Here is a 21,974-nt window from a genome sequence, read left to right on the forward strand (position 1 = left end):
ACTCCAGCTCCAGTAACTCAGGTAAGTTGAATTTAAAATGCTATATTAAATCATTTACTCATTAAAAAAAGCAATTTATAAAAGTCTTTGTTCACTCCCAAGTATATAGTCCTTAAAGAGAAATTTTGTTGGTGTAAAACTGCACATACTTCATTAACAGGAAAGAGGAAACCATTTAAATTGACAAAAATTAATATCTATGATGTAGCAGATGAGATGCAAGAAATGTCAATGTGTTTTGTGCTTCTGCTGCCAGATTCTTGCAAAAAGCAAAGCAAATCTTCAAAGAAAGGGAAAGAGAGACATGGCAAAAAGGTATGGTTGAATCTGGTCGAAGTACATTTGTGTATTTCGGTCAAGAGCAAGTATTAAAGGACAGTTCTCACAAAAGTAAAAATTCTGTAAATATTTATTATCATTTATTCATCCTCGTTATTACAAACCTGTACCCAATACGGTTATTTTTTTCTGTGGAACACAAAAGCAAGCATTTTAATGTAATTAATATGCAGCTCGACATACAATGTCAGTTAGTGACCAGGGACTGTCAAGTTCCAAAATAAGTTGTTTTTTTTAAATGTATTATTTTAGAAAGGAAGAAAAGAGAAGATACGCAAGCGAAAGAAGGAAAAGGGACACAAAGAGCAGGACGACAGCTCCGGACCTGTTCAGATTTCAAAGGTGCTCAACTCAAAACTCATATTGGGCATCATATTTTAGCAATGTGCTGTGGTGTTTTTTTTGTTGTTGTTTTTTTCTGTAATTTTTGTACAAAGTGATTTTTGAAAAAACATAATTTCTGTCATCCCCAGTATCTTAAGGACAAGAAGAAAAGTGGCAAGTACAGTATGATATCAGGAAAAAAGATTAAAATGAAAGTGAAAAAATCAAAGAAAGATAAGCAGGTGAGTGTTTTTGTTGTGCATGTTACACATCATGAAAGAAAAGCATGATTAAACATTTGATTTTTAAGAGGACCTATTCTACTCTTTTATATTTTCAACTTAAGAAACGCCTCCATTGTAATCTTGAGTTTTCTTCCGGTAACATACACATCACAATATTCCTCATTTAAATAATTCCCACCCAAGGCATACGAAAAATGGGACGAAGCCTGGTTGAGTTGTTAGTTGTGTGTTAAAACTCACGGTTATGGTAAGGGGTGTGACACTTCCCAAACACACTTAAAGCGGCCGACCAATCAGAGCACATTGTGCTTTTTCAGAAGTATGGGCTTCATAGAGACAAGAACTAAACAGAGCGCTACTGACAGACTGGGAAGAGAATAGTGTGAAAAATGTGTTTACAAGCATGAAAAACTACAGTCAAGCCAAAATTTATTCAGACATCTTCAACATTTCTCACATTATCACAGTTTATTTACTATAGTTAAGAAATTGGTAAAAAAAAAATATATATAACAAGAGTTATCAAATCAGTTTCACTTGTTTTGGCCATCCTTCTGTTAGACTGTATCACAAATAAATGTGATTGAATAGCTGTTGGCTGTCTGCTGTTAAATTTAAGTTCACAAATATAGATAATACCAATTTAGGTCAACCAACTACCAAGCAATGCATACTTTTATTCATTCTGTGGTGTAAAAAGATCGCATTAGCAATTAAAGAAAAAGCACTAAAGGTTAAAGTGTGAAAATAATTTTTGGTCCCAAGTTTTTATAAATTTTACTGGTAGTCCACTGTATGAAGAATTTTTGGGTATAATATGTCAGTTTACTTTATTTTGCTATCCTCACTTAAATTCATGAACTACTAGTGTCCTGCACCCACATGTAAAAAAAGAAATATATACAAAATTATATCTGGTGTCTAAATCATTTTTGGTTTGACTGTATTCTTGTAGACCCTAAAAAAAGAAATCAAGACTTTGTAAAAGGGCCTAATATGGCCTCTGAATTAAGAGTGAAATGCATATTATTTTCTCTGGTCCTTTTATCCAGTTTTGTTCTCATTTCTGATTGAAATGTAAATCAGATGGACTATAGACTGTCAGATGGACTATAGCCAAATTAGCGGTTGTACACAGATCTATCATCCAGCTGTTTCTTTTCTTTAAAACAGAGGGACAAAAACAGAGCTGAACTGCTGGAGTTCTTAAACTCCACCTTCTGATTCAGTCCAGACCAGGAACTACAGAACCGATTTTTTGTTTGTTTTTTTATTCACCTGACCACCACTCAGGGAAAGACCATCTTCAACTATTAATGTTGTTGCCTGATGTTATACATTGACAATTCCTTTCCATAAATGCTTCATGTAGATAATTGACTTTTTTTTAATTCCAGGCTGTGTCCTGCAGTACTTATGTTATGTGTCTGATAAACTGTACCCTATGAGAACTGTAGCTTGGGTGTGACATTGTTACATGTTACTGAAATTGTATACAAAAATAAGTATTCTTGTATTCTCATTTTTAAATGCAAAGCTCAAGTAAATAATAATTGAATCAGTAAGGCAATGTTCTGAGAGATTCAGAAAGATGTTATGCGATTGATATATGAACAGTTTGGCCGGATTCACCAGGGAAAGGAAGGTTGTATATTACTACTTTTTTTTTTTAAACAATTTAAATTTGAAACGTCATTGTAGTGGTGTTGTTCCAAAGGTGTTTGCCTTGTTATCCCCTGATCATCCTCATTTACTGTGGTGAGCCGCTGAATGCAAAGGTGCCACCAACAGGTAGTTTCTGATCTGTTTCTGATCTGCCATTGTGAATCATGTGCATCTGATCGTTCTCATGACAATAGGTTATTGTTAAATAAATTGTGTCCTTTATTTTATATTCTCTCAAAAAGGTTTTGATGCCACATACATCATCAGCATTAGTTAGAAGTTGCCAGTAGTTTTATAAGGTTACACTTCATTTTACTAAAGTACTGAATAATATTAAGAAACTATACATGTATTTACTATAGGGTTAGGGTGGGATTAGGATCTGGTTGAGGGTTAGTTGCATGTAATTATGCATGTTATTTCTATGGTAAGTATATGTAACAAGGACACTGTAAAATAAAGTGTTACCTTTTAGCTGGGAGGTGTTTGAAGATACATTTATTTCCCACAGGCTTTACATGCATTAATACACATCAATCAGCATCCCAGTACTCCGTTGCACACATTTCTTTGTTCGACAGGCAAGCTCATTATTTCTCCAGACTTTAGCTATATTGTAATATTCATAATTTATAGTATAGGTATTTAGGTTATAATGCATAGCATTTGCTCACTGTTGTCTTGTCTGGGGCATACATTCCTGAAGATATTTGAGAAAGTTTGGAATTCAGTTCTGCAGTAACACAGTTATTTTGATGGTTCCCTTTAGACATTCTGTTGATTATAAATAACGTTGCACCTACATGTCTACTTAGTATTAGAAGACGTTAGGATAGAATGCCTTTTGCGGGAGCATCAAAATAAAGTGTTAGAAGTTCCTCTACTTGACATCTCCCATAACAATGCATTTTAAAACCTCATGAAATTCCTTAAAATGTTCTTCAACCTACGGTGTAATTGCTAATATATTTGCTATTAAAACAGGGCATGGGGGTGGGACAAATCAGAAGTCCCCTTTATACATATAAAGGGGACTTCTGGCTTTACTGTAGTACAGCCTGTCCATGTCTTTACGTCCTTCTTATTGTTAGTCAAAGAGAGAGCATTTTATTTGGCAACATTTGGATATGGCTATGTGTCATCAATATGTTTTGGTCAGAAGAGAAAGCCTGTCCATTTTTATATATATATATATATATATATATATATATATATATATATATAAACTGTATATATAAACATGACATTTTTAAACTTTTAGAAGTACACCAGCATGGCCTCCAAACTGATAGGCATAAACTAATGTGCAACATCATTATTTGAACAAGGAAAGGTTGGACTTTTACTCTTTAGAAAGAACGTGAAAGGTATAATTGTCTTTTACAATAATCAAAAAAGTATAAGATACAATAGAGGCATTTGTTAAAAATGGAGGGGATCGTCACTGTATCTCAGAATGAAAAGCTCTTCATTTTTTTTCAGCACAAGAAACTGAAAAAATATTGTTTTTATAGTGCAGCATCCTAAATTCTAGTTACACTGATTGTACTGTGACTCAAATTTAAATGTCTTGCAAACACCTCAGTACTTACACAATTGCACATACATTGACAAGATTTTAAGACGACAAGAAAAAATCAATCACAAGTATCTTAACGTTTCCACACCAAATAGCCTACAGGCCAACTTGGTTTGAAAAAGGGGACGATGTTACTAATAAGCAGCAAAGTAGACCTGCACTTGAATATACAATTTTTTTTTATTAATTTTAAAACAGAAAGGTCATATAAAAACTTTTTTCAAGGGAAAAAATGTATCGTTTCAGAATAACAAATTTAATCTAATGCAGGCGCGGATTTATGGGCGGGCCTGGGTAGGCATTGACAAGTGGCCCACCCAATCAGATTAATAAAAACTGTTTACATTTTTTTATTTTAATAATAATAATACTAATAATAATAATAAAGAATTAAGTTTGGCAATATACGGCCCGCCGAACACTTTATATGATATATGACAAGCGCTGAGCGCGTCCATCTCTGGCTCAGCGCCAGCCAACGCGCGAACACACAGTTTGAATCTGGCAGTTATGTCATGTCACTGTACATATTTTTTCCAGACTTTGACACCCTTACAAGGAGAGGGGACAAGTCTCATTGTTCACAACACCATGTGGTCAGGCGTCTGATTGACTCGTCAAAGGCGTGCGTTTCGACAGCCATGGGACGCGCAATTTGCCATAAAAGCGCGCGTTTGTGGTCACGGAACGCACGTCAAAAACGCACGGTTTTTGCATCAAAACGTGCGTCCTCGACCGAGGTGTGATCTGCTATTTAGCCTACAGTAAATGAGATTACTTCTGTCTGCAGGTATTTTATGCCTCAGAAGTGTTTTTGTAACAAGAAAAGAAAAACAACTCTCGGTTCACTGTTTTTTTATTTCAGTACCTCAGTCCCCTAATCCCTTCTTCGAGACACATCTTGCACATTTTCCAGTTGTAATTCCCGTATCACTTTACAATAAGGTTTAATTAATTTTTTTATGCAAAACCACGAGTTTCTGACGTGCCTTTTCAGTGACCACAAAGTGCATGTTAAGAATGCGCGCTTTTATGGCAAATCGCGCGTCCCGCCCGCTTTTGACGGGTCAGTGTGCAATCAGACGCCTGAACAGGCGTTTATGAATACTTTGGCTTGCCATACGCATGTGGTGCAGGCTGCAGCACGCTCATTTTTCCATGCGCACCTATATGCCGCGGCGAAATGAAAACATCTCAACTTTTCAGAGTTCCGCAAGCGCACCGCAGGTCATGTGACAAAAACCTATCGGTCAGCTTCGCACCAACTTTCCGTAACAACTTCGAAAGCACGGCCGAACAGCTGATCATAGCAGTACAGTGCGGTTTTTATTTCTCATTTCCATAAATATAGCCTATATTAAAGATAATACAAAATCTAGAAACCTTAGATTCAGGCCCACCTCGACTTAATCCAGGCCCACCCATTTGTCATGTTCTGCATCCGCCACTGATCTAATGGTGAGTGATCAGATAAATATCTCTTTTTCTATTTTAGGAATTTACTGCACAAATTCAAAAATAAACAGTCTGGGTTTATGATCTGTAATGTTAGTAAGATTTATTGATTTGTAATGCGTTTCTTATAACACTTCAGTTTTATTTCCCAACATGAAAATCCCTCTTGCCTCCATGCTTAGACCTCGGAATATGAACACACTGAAAGTGAAGGTGATGCTGGGAATATCAGCCAGTCGTTGAATTGGACTGGATCCCGCTGAATCCCACTCACAGACACTCAAGCTTTTCCATTGATTCCCTTGTGCCGGATCTCTGGCATGCTCCACACACGCTGCGCTTTCTCCGCTGTCAGGCTAAGGCCCTTCTCAACATCCTCACACACAGTCTTGACGTCCATGCCATCTTCCTCTGAGCCGTAACTGCTTGATTTCAGTCCCAAGGTGCTGCCGAAAGGGTTGATCCGCACGCGAGACTTGAAGTTCATCAGCGACAGGCTTATGGAGCGTATGTTGTTCCACTGGTGGGTCAGACGCTGAGCCTCCTGCTCCTCATGAACGCGCTCAAGTGTTTCCACAAGCACAGAACGGAAGAGTCCGGAAACCTCTTGCACCTCAGGTTCATTCTCCATCAGCACCTGCCGAAACCTGTGAGGAGAGGAAGGTTTTATAACACTTTTGTCCAAGGAGCTTCATGTCATTGAAAACCTTTATTTCATGATGTGTAGTATTACTAACCATCCTGCTCAGTCCAACAAAGGGAATTTATTGTAATTAATTATGCTGTTAAACATATCTTTCTAAAAATCTGTGCTTTTTTTCTCATGAGCGTAAAATACGGCAAGATTTTGAAGAAACGTGCCAAACAACACGACTTGCGCCTCCACAAGGATCCTATGAGATCCTGTTTCTGCCTCAGAGTAAAACATAAATAGGTAATTGTGAGATAGTCACATTACGACATATAAAGTCATTATTAGAAAAACAAAGTTGCAACTGCTTATATAGCTATAAAGTGACAATTTTCACAGTTTGAAAAAAGTAGCAATTGCGATATATATATATATATATATATATATATATATATATATATATATATAGGCCATATATATTACTCCATTATGAAATTGACAAAAAGCTGCAAGATTTAAAGTCACGTTGAGAGATTGCGATTGGATTTACAGTATACTGGCAATATAAAGTCACAATTGCAATATATAATGGGACATTATGAGGCACTCATAAATGCAAGATTTAAAGATTAGATAAAGTCACAATTAAAGAGTTTCCATAATGATCCCAATGTTAGAAGCGTGTGTGTCTGTCTGTCTGTCTGTGTGTGTGTGTGTGTGTGTGTGTGTGTGTGTGTGTGTGTGTGTGTGTGTGTGTGTGTGTGTTTGTGTTAGGGCTGTGCAATTAATCGAATTTTGATTTCATTTTCGATTTAGGCTCCCAACGATCTCCAAAATAGTAGCCTACAATCGAGTAAAAACGAGTATTTTGCCATGTTCTGTTTTGCAAGAACACTCTTATGTTGTCTTGTGTTCTGAATGACTCGCGCACGTGCACATCCGCCCCTTCCGAAGCCATAAACTCTATCAGCCTATACAGTCATAAATTGCAAGCACAATAAACTTCACAATAACAATTGGCTAATTTAATATAGACTGTAGTGAGACCATAGACGTCTCTCGAGCTGTCGCGCTCTCTTTCTGCTCGATCACTGTAGCGCCTCAGTTCAAGCGAACGGCAGCGCGCGCGCACATGACCTGTCTACCTGTAGGCCTACCGCTTTACAGCACGAAAAAAATCGAGAATAAACACAGGGAGCGACATTAACAGTTGTCTGCTTGTCCGGGAAAAGGGTATTTTTAAGTTACAAGTGAAAGAGAGTTTTACTTGCCCGACCGATCGAAACGCGAGATGGTTTTGATCTTATACACTTATACACGTAAACAGAGATTGGTAATGGATAGTTTCTGGAAGCTGCCTGTCTATTTGTGAGAGAGACATTAGTGGAGAAATCAAAACAAATGAGCCTAACAGCTCACACAAAAACTCACAGAAGAAACATACTGAGGTAGAAATGTTGAGTTTTTATTTATTTATATAATATATGATTTAGTTAAGTTACATAACACGACTAGTTCTATAATATGACGATTGCAAATGTTACATTGAATTTATAGTTAAATAAACAAGTAGCCTAGTTTATATGTAGTAATTTACATTTTAGATGCAATATTGACTGGTTTTGGTCTATTTCACCGACGAAAATAGCTACAAAAGAAAAGCAACACTAAGCGCTGTGTTTTGTTAGGCTACTGAATGATTCATTATTTTGATCGAATCGTTTTAATGAATGACTCAATGATTCATTTATTAAGACGGCCACTTGCCGTCACCTATTGATTTATTGTTTAAATGTGTTGTTTTATTTTTTATTTTATTATTTGTTTAAACATTAATCTCAAAATATTTTACAGTTGTAATTTTGCAGTGTTAATTTATTTGATTGATGACAGCCCTTTTTATTAAAACTGAATTTGATCAAATGTAAGAATTTGACATAAAACATATATTTAGTAAGGTTTAATAAATTGTACTTTATAAAGGTAAATGACGTCCTGGTGACCCCCTACAACAAATTACTTCGTTAAAATGTCCCCTTTTTCACCACTTGTGAGTTTGCAGGTCTATTTAATAGTTCAAAAAGTACAATAAATGTTCAAATTTCGATTTTTTTAAGAATTGTTGAAAGGTGTCTTTTAATAAATGCAACACGTTCCCAAGTCATGTGAAATAATCGTGTTACATAATCGTGATTTCAATGCTGACCAAAATAATCGTGATTATGATTTTTTCCATAATCGAGCAGCCCTAGTTTGTGTGTGTGTGTGTGTGTGTGTGTACACAGCACAAAACATCAGCCTATCTTCCCCATGTTAACTGTCACCTGTGGGAACAGAACATAAGCCCTTGACTCAGAGTAAACACTGCCTCTCAAGACCTGCGCTATCCTGCTCCAAAGACTAAGATGTTCTTAGGGTGTCTTAAAATAGGTTTCCAAGCAAGGTTCTTCTTTCCAACTAAATCAATGAATCAGTTCTTAATCTTCCTTCTCATTCTTTCATTAATCATTACAGTCCTCTAAAAAACTCTCACTTTTCACAGGTCCTCATAGGAAGGACTATATCATCCTTCTACACTTCTTCAAAAAAAGTATTCTCTGAAAAAGTTTTAGGAATAATTTAAAGGATTTCAAGGATAGTTTGCTTGAAACTGAAAATTCTGTCAATATTTTCTCAACCTTACGTTGTTCCAAACCTGTATGCAGTTATTTGTATATTACACTACATCTTCAGTTCAGTGATCACAGGCTGGCAAACTCCAAAAACTACACACAAAAAACTCACCATGAAAGTAGTCCAAACCTTCTAAAGCCATGCAATCACTTTCTGAGAGGAACAGTCAGTCAAGTCATTTGTATTCATGTAGCGTTTTATACAAGAATGTTTCACAGCTTTACAGTGATAAACAGGATATAATGAATCAATGATGCAAAAATAATTAAATTCTGCTGTAAAGCAGTTCTGAAAAGACAATAATAAACAGTCATTATTCAGGTGAAATCAGTTCAATGTTGATTCAGTTTGGTGTAACTGTGTAAAGAAGACTTTAGCGCACAATTCAGATGGTGCTTTCACAATGCTTTTTCTCCTTTTTAACCCTTCAATGCTTGAATGTTTCGCCAATAATTATTACATAGTCGGCTCTTTAGTGAACCGGATCTACAGCATACCTGTCACAATAATATAAAACTCTTTATAGACAACAATTATAGAAGAATAAAATAAAGCATATTTTGTTACATTATGGAGCTTTGAAGGGTTTGTCGTTCTAAACCTGTATGACTTTTCTTCCTCCGCAGAAAACAAATATATTTTGTAGAATGTTAGTAACTGAACCACTTTGGACTTCTATTGTATGGACAAAAAAACCCCCCTCAAAAATATCTTATGTTCCACAGAAGAAAGAAAGTCTTCTTATAAAGCGACAAAGGAAATTATGACAGAATTTTAAATTTTGGGTGAACTATCCCTTTAAATCAATGGGTGTTGTTGTTTATAAGTGAGGGGGGCTGAACAAAAAAATGGTTGCCATGCTGTTGCCACCCGAACAGAAAGGAACAGCGTCAGTTGGGGCTTATCTGAATCTGTCAGGTGTGTATCCCGTGAGGCCTGTGTGAGATTTACAATTATCACTTCAGCAGGTTACAGCTACTTAGCTCACCTATAGAAAAAAAGCATAGCAGTCTTTGTGCACTTCCTAGTAAGAGACATCACAAAGACGGCTTAGTAAACTAATTACCCAGATCAACCTCCCCTGAACCTGCAGTGACGAACTTCCTCATGTTGAAAACAAAAGGTGTAATATGGAGCATTTAACCCATCTGTCTCACCTTTGTATTGCAGGTCCGCAGTATGCCGGTGGTACTTTGCTACACAGGTCCTCCAGGCCCAGTTTCTCTCCTTGGCTGATGTCGTATGAAGTGCGTGGGGCGCTCATGAGCCAGCTGTAGTCCACGCCGCTCTTCAGCCTCCGGTATTCATTGTCTCGCTCCCGCTGCAGCCTCTCGGCCTCCTTCATCTGCCAGCTCAGTTCCAGCATCAGGGTTTCCACAACTACTTCAGACGGCTCACGCCGCGGGCTCCGATTGTACGGCTCGTTCCAGCTGAACCACGACATGCTCGCTCGGTCACAGGCCCTCTGCTGCTCGCTTTTACCCGTAGGGGTGCAGTAAAAGTTGACCTGCTTGCATAAAACAAAGAGTAATTTAACCCTCAGGTTGTGTTCTGGTCATTTTGACCCAGAGACAATTTTCCTTTTCCCCTGAAAATGCTAGTTTATGTTATCACATTTACTCAAAATGACTGACTTTGCTCACAATTTTGGTACAGTGTTACACTTTTTGATGTTCCAGTACAAAAATAGCCTGTCCTACAAAAAGAGTTGTGTTAGCGCTTTTGTTTAGAGTCCAAATCTCACTAAGTAATTGCTTATATTGCTAGGATATTGGCTGTTGTACATCTAAAGTTAATGTCTTATTCTGTAGGACACTATTCTACATCCATTAATCCTACCCAATAGCTAAACTTAACTGTAAGAACAAAGGCTAGAACAAAGCTGTGAGGGCTGAATGAAGGAGAAGGTATAGTTGCAGGTTTTGAACCGGTTGAACGGAGGTTTCATTGATCTGAGCTTATGCACCCCAGTGTTTGAGTGAAAAAAGTTCACTCAAGCTTTTTCACCTCAAAAAACAACAACAAAAACTCACATCAATGAGGCCTACGATCAATTAGTTCTAAAAAGAAATAAAAAAATCTGTGCTTATTGAAAGAAAACAAGTTGACAAAAAGATTGAATCCAGTGTTTGGTGATAATGAGAGATTTACAAGCAATTTAAAAGCCAGTCATTTTTGACCAGGAACACCAAATCTGCTAAAGGATTTTCACAACAAATGTTGTGTGTAAAATAGATGATGGGGTTCTGGGATTTGTGTTTTTGCCTTTTCTTTTCCATTTCACCTTGAAATTTGTCCTAAAGTGGTTGAGAATGGAAAACTGTAGAAGAACAAAATTAGAAGAATCCTGAACTCTATAATTTTCCATTTTTTTAAGCACAATTGGACAAATGTCCAAGCCTAAACCTTCAGACAGACCTCTCAGGTCATTTCCTCTACAGAATCTGTTTTGATGTAAATTTGTAAAGGACGCTGACCTGGATTTTACCAGACATCAGGTGGTGACCAAACATGGTAGATATTATTATACAAAAGTAAACATAAGTTCTGAAATTCAAACATTGATATTCATTAATATTACCTTATCAAATTATATGCAAAATGGTCAACTTGATCAAGAAAACATTCAACAAGTCTCTTGAATTTCAATGTTTTCATGCCCTCAGCTCTTAGGGTGAGGGCATGTCACATAACCATGGACAGGTTGTTCTAGGTAATTTGGCTAGCTTCTACCGAGTGATTTTGGGCCAAAATACTGACGCACAGTAAGAGACGTCAACAACAAAAGATTACAAAGAATGAGAATGCAAAGAATTTTCCCTCCCTTTAAATCTTTCTATTTTTACTATGGTTACTATTAGTTGCATTTTATTAGTTGCATTTAGCCATACCACTACAAAGGATTTACTTTCAAACAATTTTCACTCAGAAATGGCTGATACATTTTCCACAAAAAATCCACAAATCCCAAGTAACACATAAAATGTGACATTTTGAAGCAGAAAGACTGAAATAGTATTTTCTTGTAAATCACACTCCAATAATATTTTTTTATGTATCTTAACATCATCAAATTATTATTATCATTATTTTTACAGTGTATCAGAACAGATCATTTGTGGATCATGGCCCATCAGTTGAGAACCACTTTGCTAAAGAAGTACGGTTTCTTTTTAAAAATACTCATTTGAACGACGTGTGTGGTTAGTGCTGTTATAATGAGCATTTGTAATTAAGAGCGTGTAGTTCACCCAGAAATGAAGATTCTGTCATCATTTACTCACTCTCACGTCCTTCCAAAACTATACGACTTGCTTTCTTTTGTGGAACACAAACAAAGATATTTTGAGAAATGTCTTAGGGTTTTGTCTATACAATGGAAGTCAATGGTAACCAAAACGGTTTGATTAGTAAAAACCATGTCATCTGTAAACCTGCATCAAATGGAAGACCAGATCAGAATAAAAGTGCAAAGCAGTTATAATTTAAGAGAATGTCAATGTGGAGACAATAGCCATATCCCCACTGACAATTTGATCAAAGCAGTCATGTTATAAGTAAATGTATTATGTGATCCATCAAAAAGAGACTATTGTGGCTTAAATGCTGAAATGAAAAACATAGCTTCTAAACTAAAAGTAATATCATCAATGTCCACTATATACTAGTAGCATCACTGTAAATCATTGCCGATGATTCTCAAAATGCAAAGTTTGACATCTCAAAACTTGTTGAATTCATTACTCTTGTGTTTTTCTTTCTCTTTGTCCACCCACCCACTCCTCCGCCATTCTCTTTTGCTATCTCTTCTTTATTAATTTCTAATTTGCTCGTTCTCCTTACCTTGATAAGTGATCCAGTTGTCTTGTAGGGCTTGTAGTTGTGCAATGGCCCAGGTCACATTTCCTCTTTGAGATTGCTCTGAAGTGCCTTTCGGTTTTCGGTTGCTATAGCGATGCGGCCAAAGCCTGCCACATGCATCATCAGCTGAAAGGGAGCAGACGGGATGGGAGGGCAGAAGAGAGGGGGAGGATGGCTCATGCGCTGCATAAACAGATTATGAGCGTGTGTGGGCTACGAGGTCATGTGACTAAGACGACTAATCTTGTAAAAAAGCTTTATTCTCTTTTTTATTAATTGTAATCAGCATTTACTGAAAGCCAACATCCTGTAAACGAGCTCATCTGAACCATTTGAGTGTTTTTACAGCTTAGAGAGCAATTACATGACATTAAAACTGCAATCTTAAAAATCTGATGGTCATGATACTCAGCATAATTTGAGAATGTTCCAAAAAATCATGAGCCTGAATGCAAGCCAGCAAGAGTTCGTTTACCACAACTAATATGCGTGGTAATAAATGTTTATGTTAATAAAAGACTAAATTCAATCTGTTCATCATATGAAGCGATTGTGTTTCTTCAGACAATTTTGGACTAAACCACTCAATTCAAATGGATTAGTTTCACAATCTCTTTATCAACTTTGAACTTTTTTTTTCTGAATGTTCTCTGTTTTATCATTTTACAAACATTAAGGGAATGACACTTTTGAATGAACATTCTGAAACAAGTATATTAACAAAAAAATTGTCAAACATTCATGAACTATGCATAAATATTTTTAGTGCTAACTTTTGAGAACATTATAATAGAACAAACTATTAAAGTTACTGGAATAATGTTTGTTCAAAACTTGAGAACCTTGCTAGAACATTCACTGATAGCTGATTTTACTTATTTCATTAGTCTAAAAATAGTGTTAGCCTATATTTCTTATCCATTTTACATACCAATTGGAGAACTTTTCTTTGTCAACATTTTTTAAATCCGAAAAAATATGTTTTCAGGTTTAAATAATAATAATATTAAAAAACATTTTTTTTAAAGTCCCAGATTTTCAATATGGTGCCATTTTATGTGTTATTATCAGTGGTCATTAGTATACAATATGTTGGTATTTCTAATGTGTCCTCCCACATATAACAGATATTGGCACAGACGTGTTTTCAGTGAACTATCAGCTCGGCATTGGACTGGAGGACAGCAGATGGAAAGGGTTTAATCCAAGCAGATGTCTCAGCTTAGCAGTAAAACCATGACATGCATGAGGCTAGTAGTTTAGCCTAGGCTCAAACACTGTATGCTCACACAGCATGCCAATGGTCCATTATGTCTGCAAATATCATATACAATTAAAACCAATTTGATTGGCTCCATCAGCTTTTCAGTGGGAATTTTTAGTGACCTTTTCTGCAGGTTACACCGTTATGCCAGTAGGTGGCGACAATTAAGTGACTCTATAAATCATAATCATTCACTCAAACAATTCTTTCGGAAGCAAAATACTGTGTTGCTCAGAGACTCAGCGGTGGATTATGTCGCTTGGTTTGTAAGTAATTTAGAAAGTAACAGTACTGGGTCTGCATTGTTTCCCGATATGAAAGCTACTTTGAGCCCTTGTTTAAAAGCAAGGTTTCTGCCTGCACGAGCCAAATCAGGCTTGTATTCGGATAAGCAGCGCGCATACTGTTCGTGTGAAAGGCCTTTCTCAATTCACATAATTTTCAAATAAGAAAAAGACTATCTCCAGTCTGGGTTTTGTTAATGATTCATTTCCTGTTTTCAACCTCAGTTATAGACCCTTCACTAAATTAATAGTTCTCATTTCACAACTTCAAATTAGCTACCTCTCCCTTCTAAATGACTGACAGTGACTGATCTCTCAGCAACGTTAATTTGCAGTGAGCTTTCTAATCAAATACCATAATATAATTTATTTAAAGGCCTAGGTGTTTATTCAAAAAGCTTCCCCGTCTTCACTTTACACTTTACTACCTCTTAAAGTGCTTATACAGAAAGCCCGGTTCTGTCAACACTGCATTGGCTCCCTATTAAACATCGTATACATTTTAAAATATTGCTGATTACTTACAAAGCACTAAATGGTTTAGCTCCGCAGTACTTGGGCGAGCTCTTAACCCATTATAGTCCTTCACGTCTATTGTGATCTCAAAATTCTGGCCAGTTGATAATACCTAGAATATATAAATCGACTGCTGGCGGTAGATCCTTTTCCTACTTGGCACCAAAACTTTGGAACAATCTTCCTAACATTGTCCGGGAAGCAGACAGAGTCTGTCAGTTCAAATCTAGACTAAAAACACATCTCTTTGGCTTAGCATACACATAACACATTATAGATTGCTATAATTCAATGTTAGGCTGCATAGTTTAGATCAGCCGGAACCGGGAACACTTCCCATAAATCCTGATGTACTTTGTACATCATAAGAAGGATGGCGTCTACGCTAATATTAGTCTCTCTGTTTATCCCGAAGTTTACCGCAAACTGCCGGATCCAGGCCATATCTAGCTCTGAGGAAGGACCATCACATGGACACGACGACAACGCATCCCTGAAGCAGGGGCGCGGCTAGAAATGTTGGGCCCTATGAAAGAATATGAGGTTGGGCCCCCTACCCCACCAATTCCATTAATAAAATCGATCTCTGGGGGCCCCAAAAGTGTGTGGGCCCTTAGAATCGTCCTAACTTTTCCCCCCTTAGCGGCACCCCTGCCCTGAAGTGCCAGCCTCATCAACACTGTGAAGGCCTCATGGACACCTCAACAAACTCATCTCCATACCGGCGTGATGACTCCGACCCCTAACCAGATGAACTGGATAAATATTGTGAAAGTTCTGATCCAATCTGACTTCTGACCTATTATGCCGCCTAAATCATAATCATACACTGTTCGTTGGTTGGCCAAAGGAGGACTGGCCCCCCGACTGAGCCTGGGTTCTCCCAAGGTTTTTTTCTCCATTCTATCACCTGATGGAGTTTTGGTTCCTTGCCACTGTCGCATTTTTTTCGCCTTTATTCACCATTGGCTTTTGGCTTGCTTAGTTGGGGAGATTTAACATTTAATTTTGAATTTAACAAAACTATTACAACTTTACTTTCCTGTTATCTCTGTAAAGCTGCTTTGAAACAATTTGTATTGTAAAAGCGCTATATAAATAAAGGTGACTTGACTTGACTTATACTGTAATCGATTTGATCAAGGTTTGAACGTTTAACCCTATAGGATTACTTGCCATTACAGCAAAGCCTCACCGACATAAGAAAAAAATAGTTTTTTTTCTCTTTTCTTTTTTACCTTCTCACCACTAGAGGGAGACTTTGACCACTGTTATTACTACACCAGTTGCTGCTTGTGGTTCCAGACCTTCAAATAGGCTACTGTATGTTTTTAAGTTAAAAGTGAGAAACTACATTTGTGGAGTGACACATCAGGCACAGGGACTTCTAGGGACAAACTTTTACAGTTTGTAAATGCAAATTATAAGGTGCCTTATTATAATTATAGTATTTTGAACAATATTTACTGTAAAAGTGCATGTAATTGTCATGTTAAAATAATATTATTTAAAAAAAAATGTGCAAAAATATTTTGTTGTCCTGTTAAATCTAAATAATAAACCAGTATCAGCTTCCAGTCTATTTTGCATTCTTTTCATACTGTATAACAATAATGATAGCCCACTAATAACTAGCTAAAACTACAGTGGTCTTACATTGCTCTCAGTATACCTTTTCACTAAGGTGAGAGAGAGAGAGAGAGAGAGAGAGAGAGAGAGAGAGAGAGAGAGAGAGAGAGAGATGGAGGGAGAGAGAGAGAGAGAGAGAGAGAGAGAGAGAGAGAGAGAGATGGAGGGAGAGAGAGAGAGAGAGAGAGAGAGAGAGAGAGAGAGAGAGAGAGAGAGAGAGAGAGAGAGAACACACATTCATTGTTAGACAGCATTAAAGATTTCCTCACTGCAAACTGCCAGTTAGTGATCCAACTGAACCACCTGTTAGTGTTGAACATTTTTATCTGCGTGTGTCAACATATCTCACTATGGATGAGTGCATTCGGGGAATTTCCCCAAAAGAGGGACATGGAACACAGACAGGAAGAGTTAAATCACATGTTCGGTGTGACTATGATTCAGACGTATCAAGTGCCTGTATCAAATAGCAACAAAAAGACCGTGATGCATCTACTTTACTCTTATGTCAAGATCTGAAAATCATTGAATAAATTTGCCTGGTCATCCAAGTGTCTTCTTGTTAATCAGTTCTGACGTATTGAAGTTATAATGAGCCCTTTCCTGACCTTTCTACTGTGAGGTTTAGAAGAAATCATTAGAGAAACCAAGAACTTGAAAGCATTTATAAATTTGAAATTGTTTGAGAAAACCAGTTTAATTGCCATAATGAAATAGCTTAACAATTATTATAACATCATAATTATTCACATTAACAGCATTTTAGGGTTATTTATTTATTTATTAATATGTAAATAAAAAGAAGAATTATATATATATAAAATAATCCTGCATAACAAAAAGGAAGTGTCAGTGCAGATCACGTGAGCGGTTTGTACCAATGATGGGGGTTTCCAGCATTTGCTTGCATAAGCTTTTTTTAATGGCCTTTGTTCAAGGGCCAATTTCATCTACAAACTTAACTATTTATGATCCAGGACTGGACATTTGAGCTTTACCACACTGCTTATTGATAATGGGGAGTGATTAGGAACCCACACATTGATAAATGTTATTGATAATGTAAAGTTATTGGTAGATTCTTTCTCTGCTCTTGTAGTTTTAAAGAATTGTTTCCCCAAAGAGGAAAATCACCCTTATTTATTTGCCTCATGTCCAGACATATATGCTGTTTCATGGAACATAAAGGCAGAAATCTTTACATAGACCTATACACTAAAATGCTGTTTACACGACACAGTTTTCAACTAAAACCAGAAAACTTTTTATGTGTTTTGGCTGTTCATTTACACGACAACACTGTTTTGGGTGGCCTGAAACCACAAACTTTTTCAAACGGTTTTCAAAGTGCACATTTTTTTGAAAATTATACTGTTATCGTCTCCATGTAAACTACAAAAACGCCAATCTGTGAAAACGGTGATTCCATGTGCATTCAGTCTATAGGTGCATAATGTTTGTTTACAAAATGACATCGCCACCTATTGGCTTGGCATGAATAATACAGCGTTTTTAGTCGTTTTCACGGATCCGTGTGAATGGGGATCATTTTGACAATGTTTTCGTCTGTACAAAGAACAAACCTTTTTTTAGTTCATCGTTGTCATGTAAACGTACCCTAAAACTAAATGACCTAATTTGTATTTGTGAGAGAACTCAAAGAATCAGTGGAGCGTTAAATGCCATCTGATGAAGTGAAAATGAATCCATTCAATTCCTCTCTTCCTTTTTTAATCTGTATTTCGCAATTCTGACTAACCAATTCTGACTCACGTAGAAGAAAGAACACGCTTTTCTTCAGAGTTTCTTTTTGTTGCATAATCCCAGAGAAAAAAAGCCTTTCCCTTAAAAGGTTTATCAGTGAAATTGGGTTTTTATGGCCAATGCAACACCATGCTGATGCTGGCACTCTCAGATCAGTTTTCCACTGGGGCTGACCTATGGTTATAATGTTTCAAGTCAGCAAGTTCATAGGCAATTGTTTTTATTTCCTTGTTTTGGTCACATGTAGAAAGTCCCAGTGTGCAATGTCTAATCTCAGCAAGTGTGTTGCAATAGACAAGTGTTTCCTAACCCTGTTCCTGGAAGCACACCCACAGTACACATTTTGGATGTTTCCTTTATTTGTCTCAATCATTTTAGGTCCTGGAGATTTCCCCCCCTAAACCAGTTAAGTGCAAACCCCGCCCCACAGCTGATTCTAAAGATGTTATTGGTTACTTAATGTTGGAACAAATATTAACCTCGAACACTAACCTACACCCTAACACTGTGTCTACAGACGTGAGCGGTGTGGCGCAACGCAATAAAATCAAAGAAAACTCATTATCAGTGATGCTGTCTACACTGGATGCGGTGCGACAAATTCCCGGCAGTAAACTGATGACTTGTTTTATTTCTAACGTACTTCAAGCGCTTATGCTACTTCTGACACGAAGAGCATTCAGAGTATACAGCCTTAATAAGCTGTATCGGATAGAAATGATGCGGAAACCTTCAGCCGAGTTGTTGAAAATCAGTTAGCCTGATGTGGCTAGCCGTTTAGGGAGTGTTAAAATGTTAAAATGCCAATGTGAACGCTAAATGGACCAGGACTACATTTTTTTTGGTCCAGACCAAATGAACCAAGCGAACCGAGCTACAAGTGTAAACACACCCTTAGTGTACATAGGTTTAACCCTCATTATTGAGGTGCATTTTGGGATAGAACAAGCACAAATGGCTTTCCACTCAAATGGTACGGGGGCAATTTTGGACACAGCCTCTGTAGCTGATGAGTTGAGTCAGGTGTGTTTGATTGGAAGAGTTTGAAAATGAGTAGCCTACTGTTGGCATTCCTGCGGGGTTGCGGAAACACTGCCATGGCGTTTTCACACCTATAGATTGTTTGTTTTTTTCCGATAAAGGGACTTAATTGGTTACAATGTTGCATTTTCTTCTTGGATCGGTGTGCTTTATCAAGGCAACGTTATAAAGCGTACCAAAATGTGTTTATGCAAGTCGCATGCGAGTACAACTGATGATTGACAAATTCGCTTCATGAGCTTATTGTGGGTTTAAGCTGTCGAGACACACGCAAACACTATACGAATGTAGCCGTCATTCCTGCTGTTAAATGATATACTACATTCAAACACGCTTTCTCTGGATCTACCAGCACTATCTAGACTCTAGAGGTTAACAGTTTCAAGAAACACACAAACACAAATGTTATAATGTTGCTAGTGCAGGAATCAAGGCTTCATCGGGACAGCATTCTCACACGGAGAAGCGTAATTACACAACATTTTAAGATGAAGAGGTGCTCTTTTGGTTTTCAACTGTGATAACTAATGTGCAGAACCACAGAATCAGACACTACTGCTATTTATATAGCACATTTCCCGTTATGAATTTAAAAAAAATTTAGTTTGTTGGTCCATTGGTTCGGATTGCTTTCACACCTCAATCGAACCGCCCCAGTGTTCATTTACAATCGGGCCGAGACCACCTCGTTCAGGCGCAGAGGTGTCAAGTCCAGGTTCAGAAAGTAAAATTCCTCCTCAGTATTTTGTTCCAATCACCTGGATTTGTTAATTAGCACAGTTCCCTTTCGAAGGGAACTCAACAATACGTCAACGACGCTATGGGGAACGCCTCAGGCGTGACAGGTGTCTGAAATCACTATCAAATCACGTCAATCATATTGACCGGCGACAGCCCGTGAATCATTAGCGTGAATGATTAACGTGCGACCTGGAAGTATAAAAGGGCGCCTTGCAAACATGACAAATCATCTCATCGTCTTCAGGGACTGTCTGTTTGAAAACGCTATTCAATGAAACGGTAAGAAAATTAAATGTACAGCACACGAGTGTGCTTTTCTTGCCTGGGAGAAGAGCGCGCACGGGAGATTCTCGAGGGAATCCTCTGTGTGAACTGTGAGCGTTTTTCTCTTAAAACGCTCGCTCTCGTTGGCCCTCTTCTCGAGTGAAGGGGGTTCAACGTCTGGTTCTCATGGTCCCGCTCGTGCCGAGGCAGAGCGGCGACTTGCATCATGGGCTTCCAGATAGAGCTCGTCGATCATCTTGAGAGTGCTGTAAACCTCTCAGATGATTCGACGGCTGACGAGGGCGAACTGCAGGTCGATGACGAGGATTTTTCACCGACGGTTTCCTGCAGTTGCTGCTCTTCAGGACGAGCAGGAGATGGCTGAGGAGGTTTATAATCAGGTAGATCCTGAACCCTCTCAGCCACCCTGCCCCGTGTATGCAGGTCTGGTGGATGTTGTGGAGCGCGCCGCCAACAGGCTGTAGCTGCCATGGCGACGCGCTAGAGGAGAGACCGCTCGCGGTAGGCTCGGCGATCGGTTTCTCCCCGGCCATACACCACCAGCTCAGGTGAGCCTTCCATTCCTTCCTGATCTTCACACGGAGATCGAGAGGGCATGGAAGAGCCCATGCTCTGCCCGTATTCACTGACATCAGCGGGTTAATTTCGCTGATGTTGATGGGATCGCAGAGCATGGGTATGTGTCGATGCCGACCATTTGACGAGTCGTTTGCAAACTATCTCATGTCTGGGCAGGCGTCGACACTGAGAGCTCCAACTCTGCCATCCAAACCGCTAAAGACAACAGCGCGTTTGAATGGCAGAGCATACACGGCAGCAGTTCAGGCTGGTGCTTCCCTGCACACCATGGCGGTGCTGCAGGCATACCGGGCCGACCTGCTGCAGGATCTCGACCAGGGGGCAGGGTTGTCCCCTAAGGCAGTTACTGAGCCGCGCCGAACCACGGCTCTTGCGCTCCGGGCCACCAAACAAACTGCTGCCACGATCAGTCGGTCGATGGCGGCGATGGTGGCCACGGAGAGACAGCTTTGGTTAAACCTGGCCGACGTTGAGGAGAAAGAGAAGGCCTTTCTCCTCGATTCGTCGGTTTCGCCCTCTGAACTCTTTGGCCCCGCCGTGGAGGCGGGGCTTGGGAAGTTCAGGGAGGCGAAGGCACGCTCAGCTGCTTTTAGGAAAAAGAGAATCCAGCCCTCTCCTCTCTTCTGACTCCCCAGACGTTCATTACATCAGGCCTGGCGCTGGGCCTATGATAAGAACGATGTTCCAATGGCCCGCCTAGGCTTGGTTAGTAGAAACGTCTCTTTCAGGCATGTAAAGTGGGGGACCCCAGGTTCATAAAGAACTATCTGGCGAGTCTTCACTCCGCACGCCGCAGGTGAGCTGTCTGGTCTTTTCAAGAGTAAATTTTTGTGAATAAAAATTCCGAAATGTATCTCTCTACAGACCTCGTTCCCTGTATAGAGTCATGGGGTCATGTCAAGGTAATAAGGTAAGAGAACTTTATTGGATTATCAGGGCCCTGAAGTTCCCCGTTAGGTGGCCAGAACGGTAACTGTGTTAGCCTTCGGGCTGCTAGCCACCTCAGGGTAGAGTGGTTGGTCTCTCTCTTTAAATTGTTTTACTTAGAGTGTTGACTGACGCTAGAGCTTCAGATAGATCTTATGTCCGGCCCACAGGT

The 21,974-nt window shown here is 38.6% G+C and overlaps 2 protein-coding genes and 1 long non-coding RNA gene across 3 annotated transcripts in view; 2 read left to right on the top strand and 1 right to left on the bottom strand.

Moving 5' to 3' along the window:
- The window catches only part of LOC143728609 (uncharacterized), a 3,571-nt gene extending 771 nt beyond the window's left edge, over window positions 1-2,800 (top strand). Inside the window, exons 3-7 of the mRNA XM_077219406.1 lie at window positions 1-21; window positions 257-315; window positions 592-681; window positions 813-905; window positions 2,082-2,800. The exon at window positions 1-21 is cut by the window's left edge and continues 129 nt beyond it. Of these exons, the coding sequence (XP_077075521.1) occupies window positions 1-21; window positions 257-315; window positions 592-681; window positions 813-905; window positions 2,082-2,132 (314 nt within the window). The 3' untranslated portion in view covers window positions 2,133-2,800. The remainder of the gene's footprint in view (window positions 22-256; window positions 316-591; window positions 682-812; window positions 906-2,081) is intronic.
- A 2,884-nt stretch (window positions 2,801-5,684) lies between these two features.
- Window positions 5,685-12,865, bottom strand: rd3 (retinal degeneration 3, GUCY2D regulator). The gene is made up of 3 exons (XM_077219758.1): window positions 12,755-12,865; window positions 10,069-10,418; window positions 5,685-6,254 (listed from the first exon to the last, which is right to left on the bottom strand). The coding sequence occupies exons 2-3, from the start codon at window positions 10,353-10,355 to the stop codon at window positions 5,888-5,890; spliced, it is 654 nt and encodes a 217-aa protein (XP_077075873.1). The 5' UTR covers window positions 10,356-10,418; window positions 12,755-12,865; the 3' UTR covers window positions 5,685-5,887.
- A 7,572-nt stretch (window positions 12,866-20,437) lies between these two features.
- On the top strand, window positions 20,438-20,759 carry LOC143729325 (uncharacterized). Its single transcript, XR_013199986.1, has 2 exons — window positions 20,438-20,588; window positions 20,627-20,759. It is a non-coding gene; the product is annotated as an uncharacterized LOC143729325 (long non-coding RNA).
- The last annotated feature ends 1,215 nt before the right edge of the window (window positions 20,760-21,974 follow it).

The sequence above is a fragment of the Siphateles boraxobius genome, unplaced genomic scaffold (genome assembly GCF_051911475.1).
Source record: "Siphateles boraxobius isolate OS27281-9 unplaced genomic scaffold, OSU_SipBor_1 8, whole genome shotgun sequence".
NCBI lineage: Eukaryota > Metazoa > Chordata > Actinopteri > Cypriniformes > Leuciscidae > Siphateles > Siphateles boraxobius.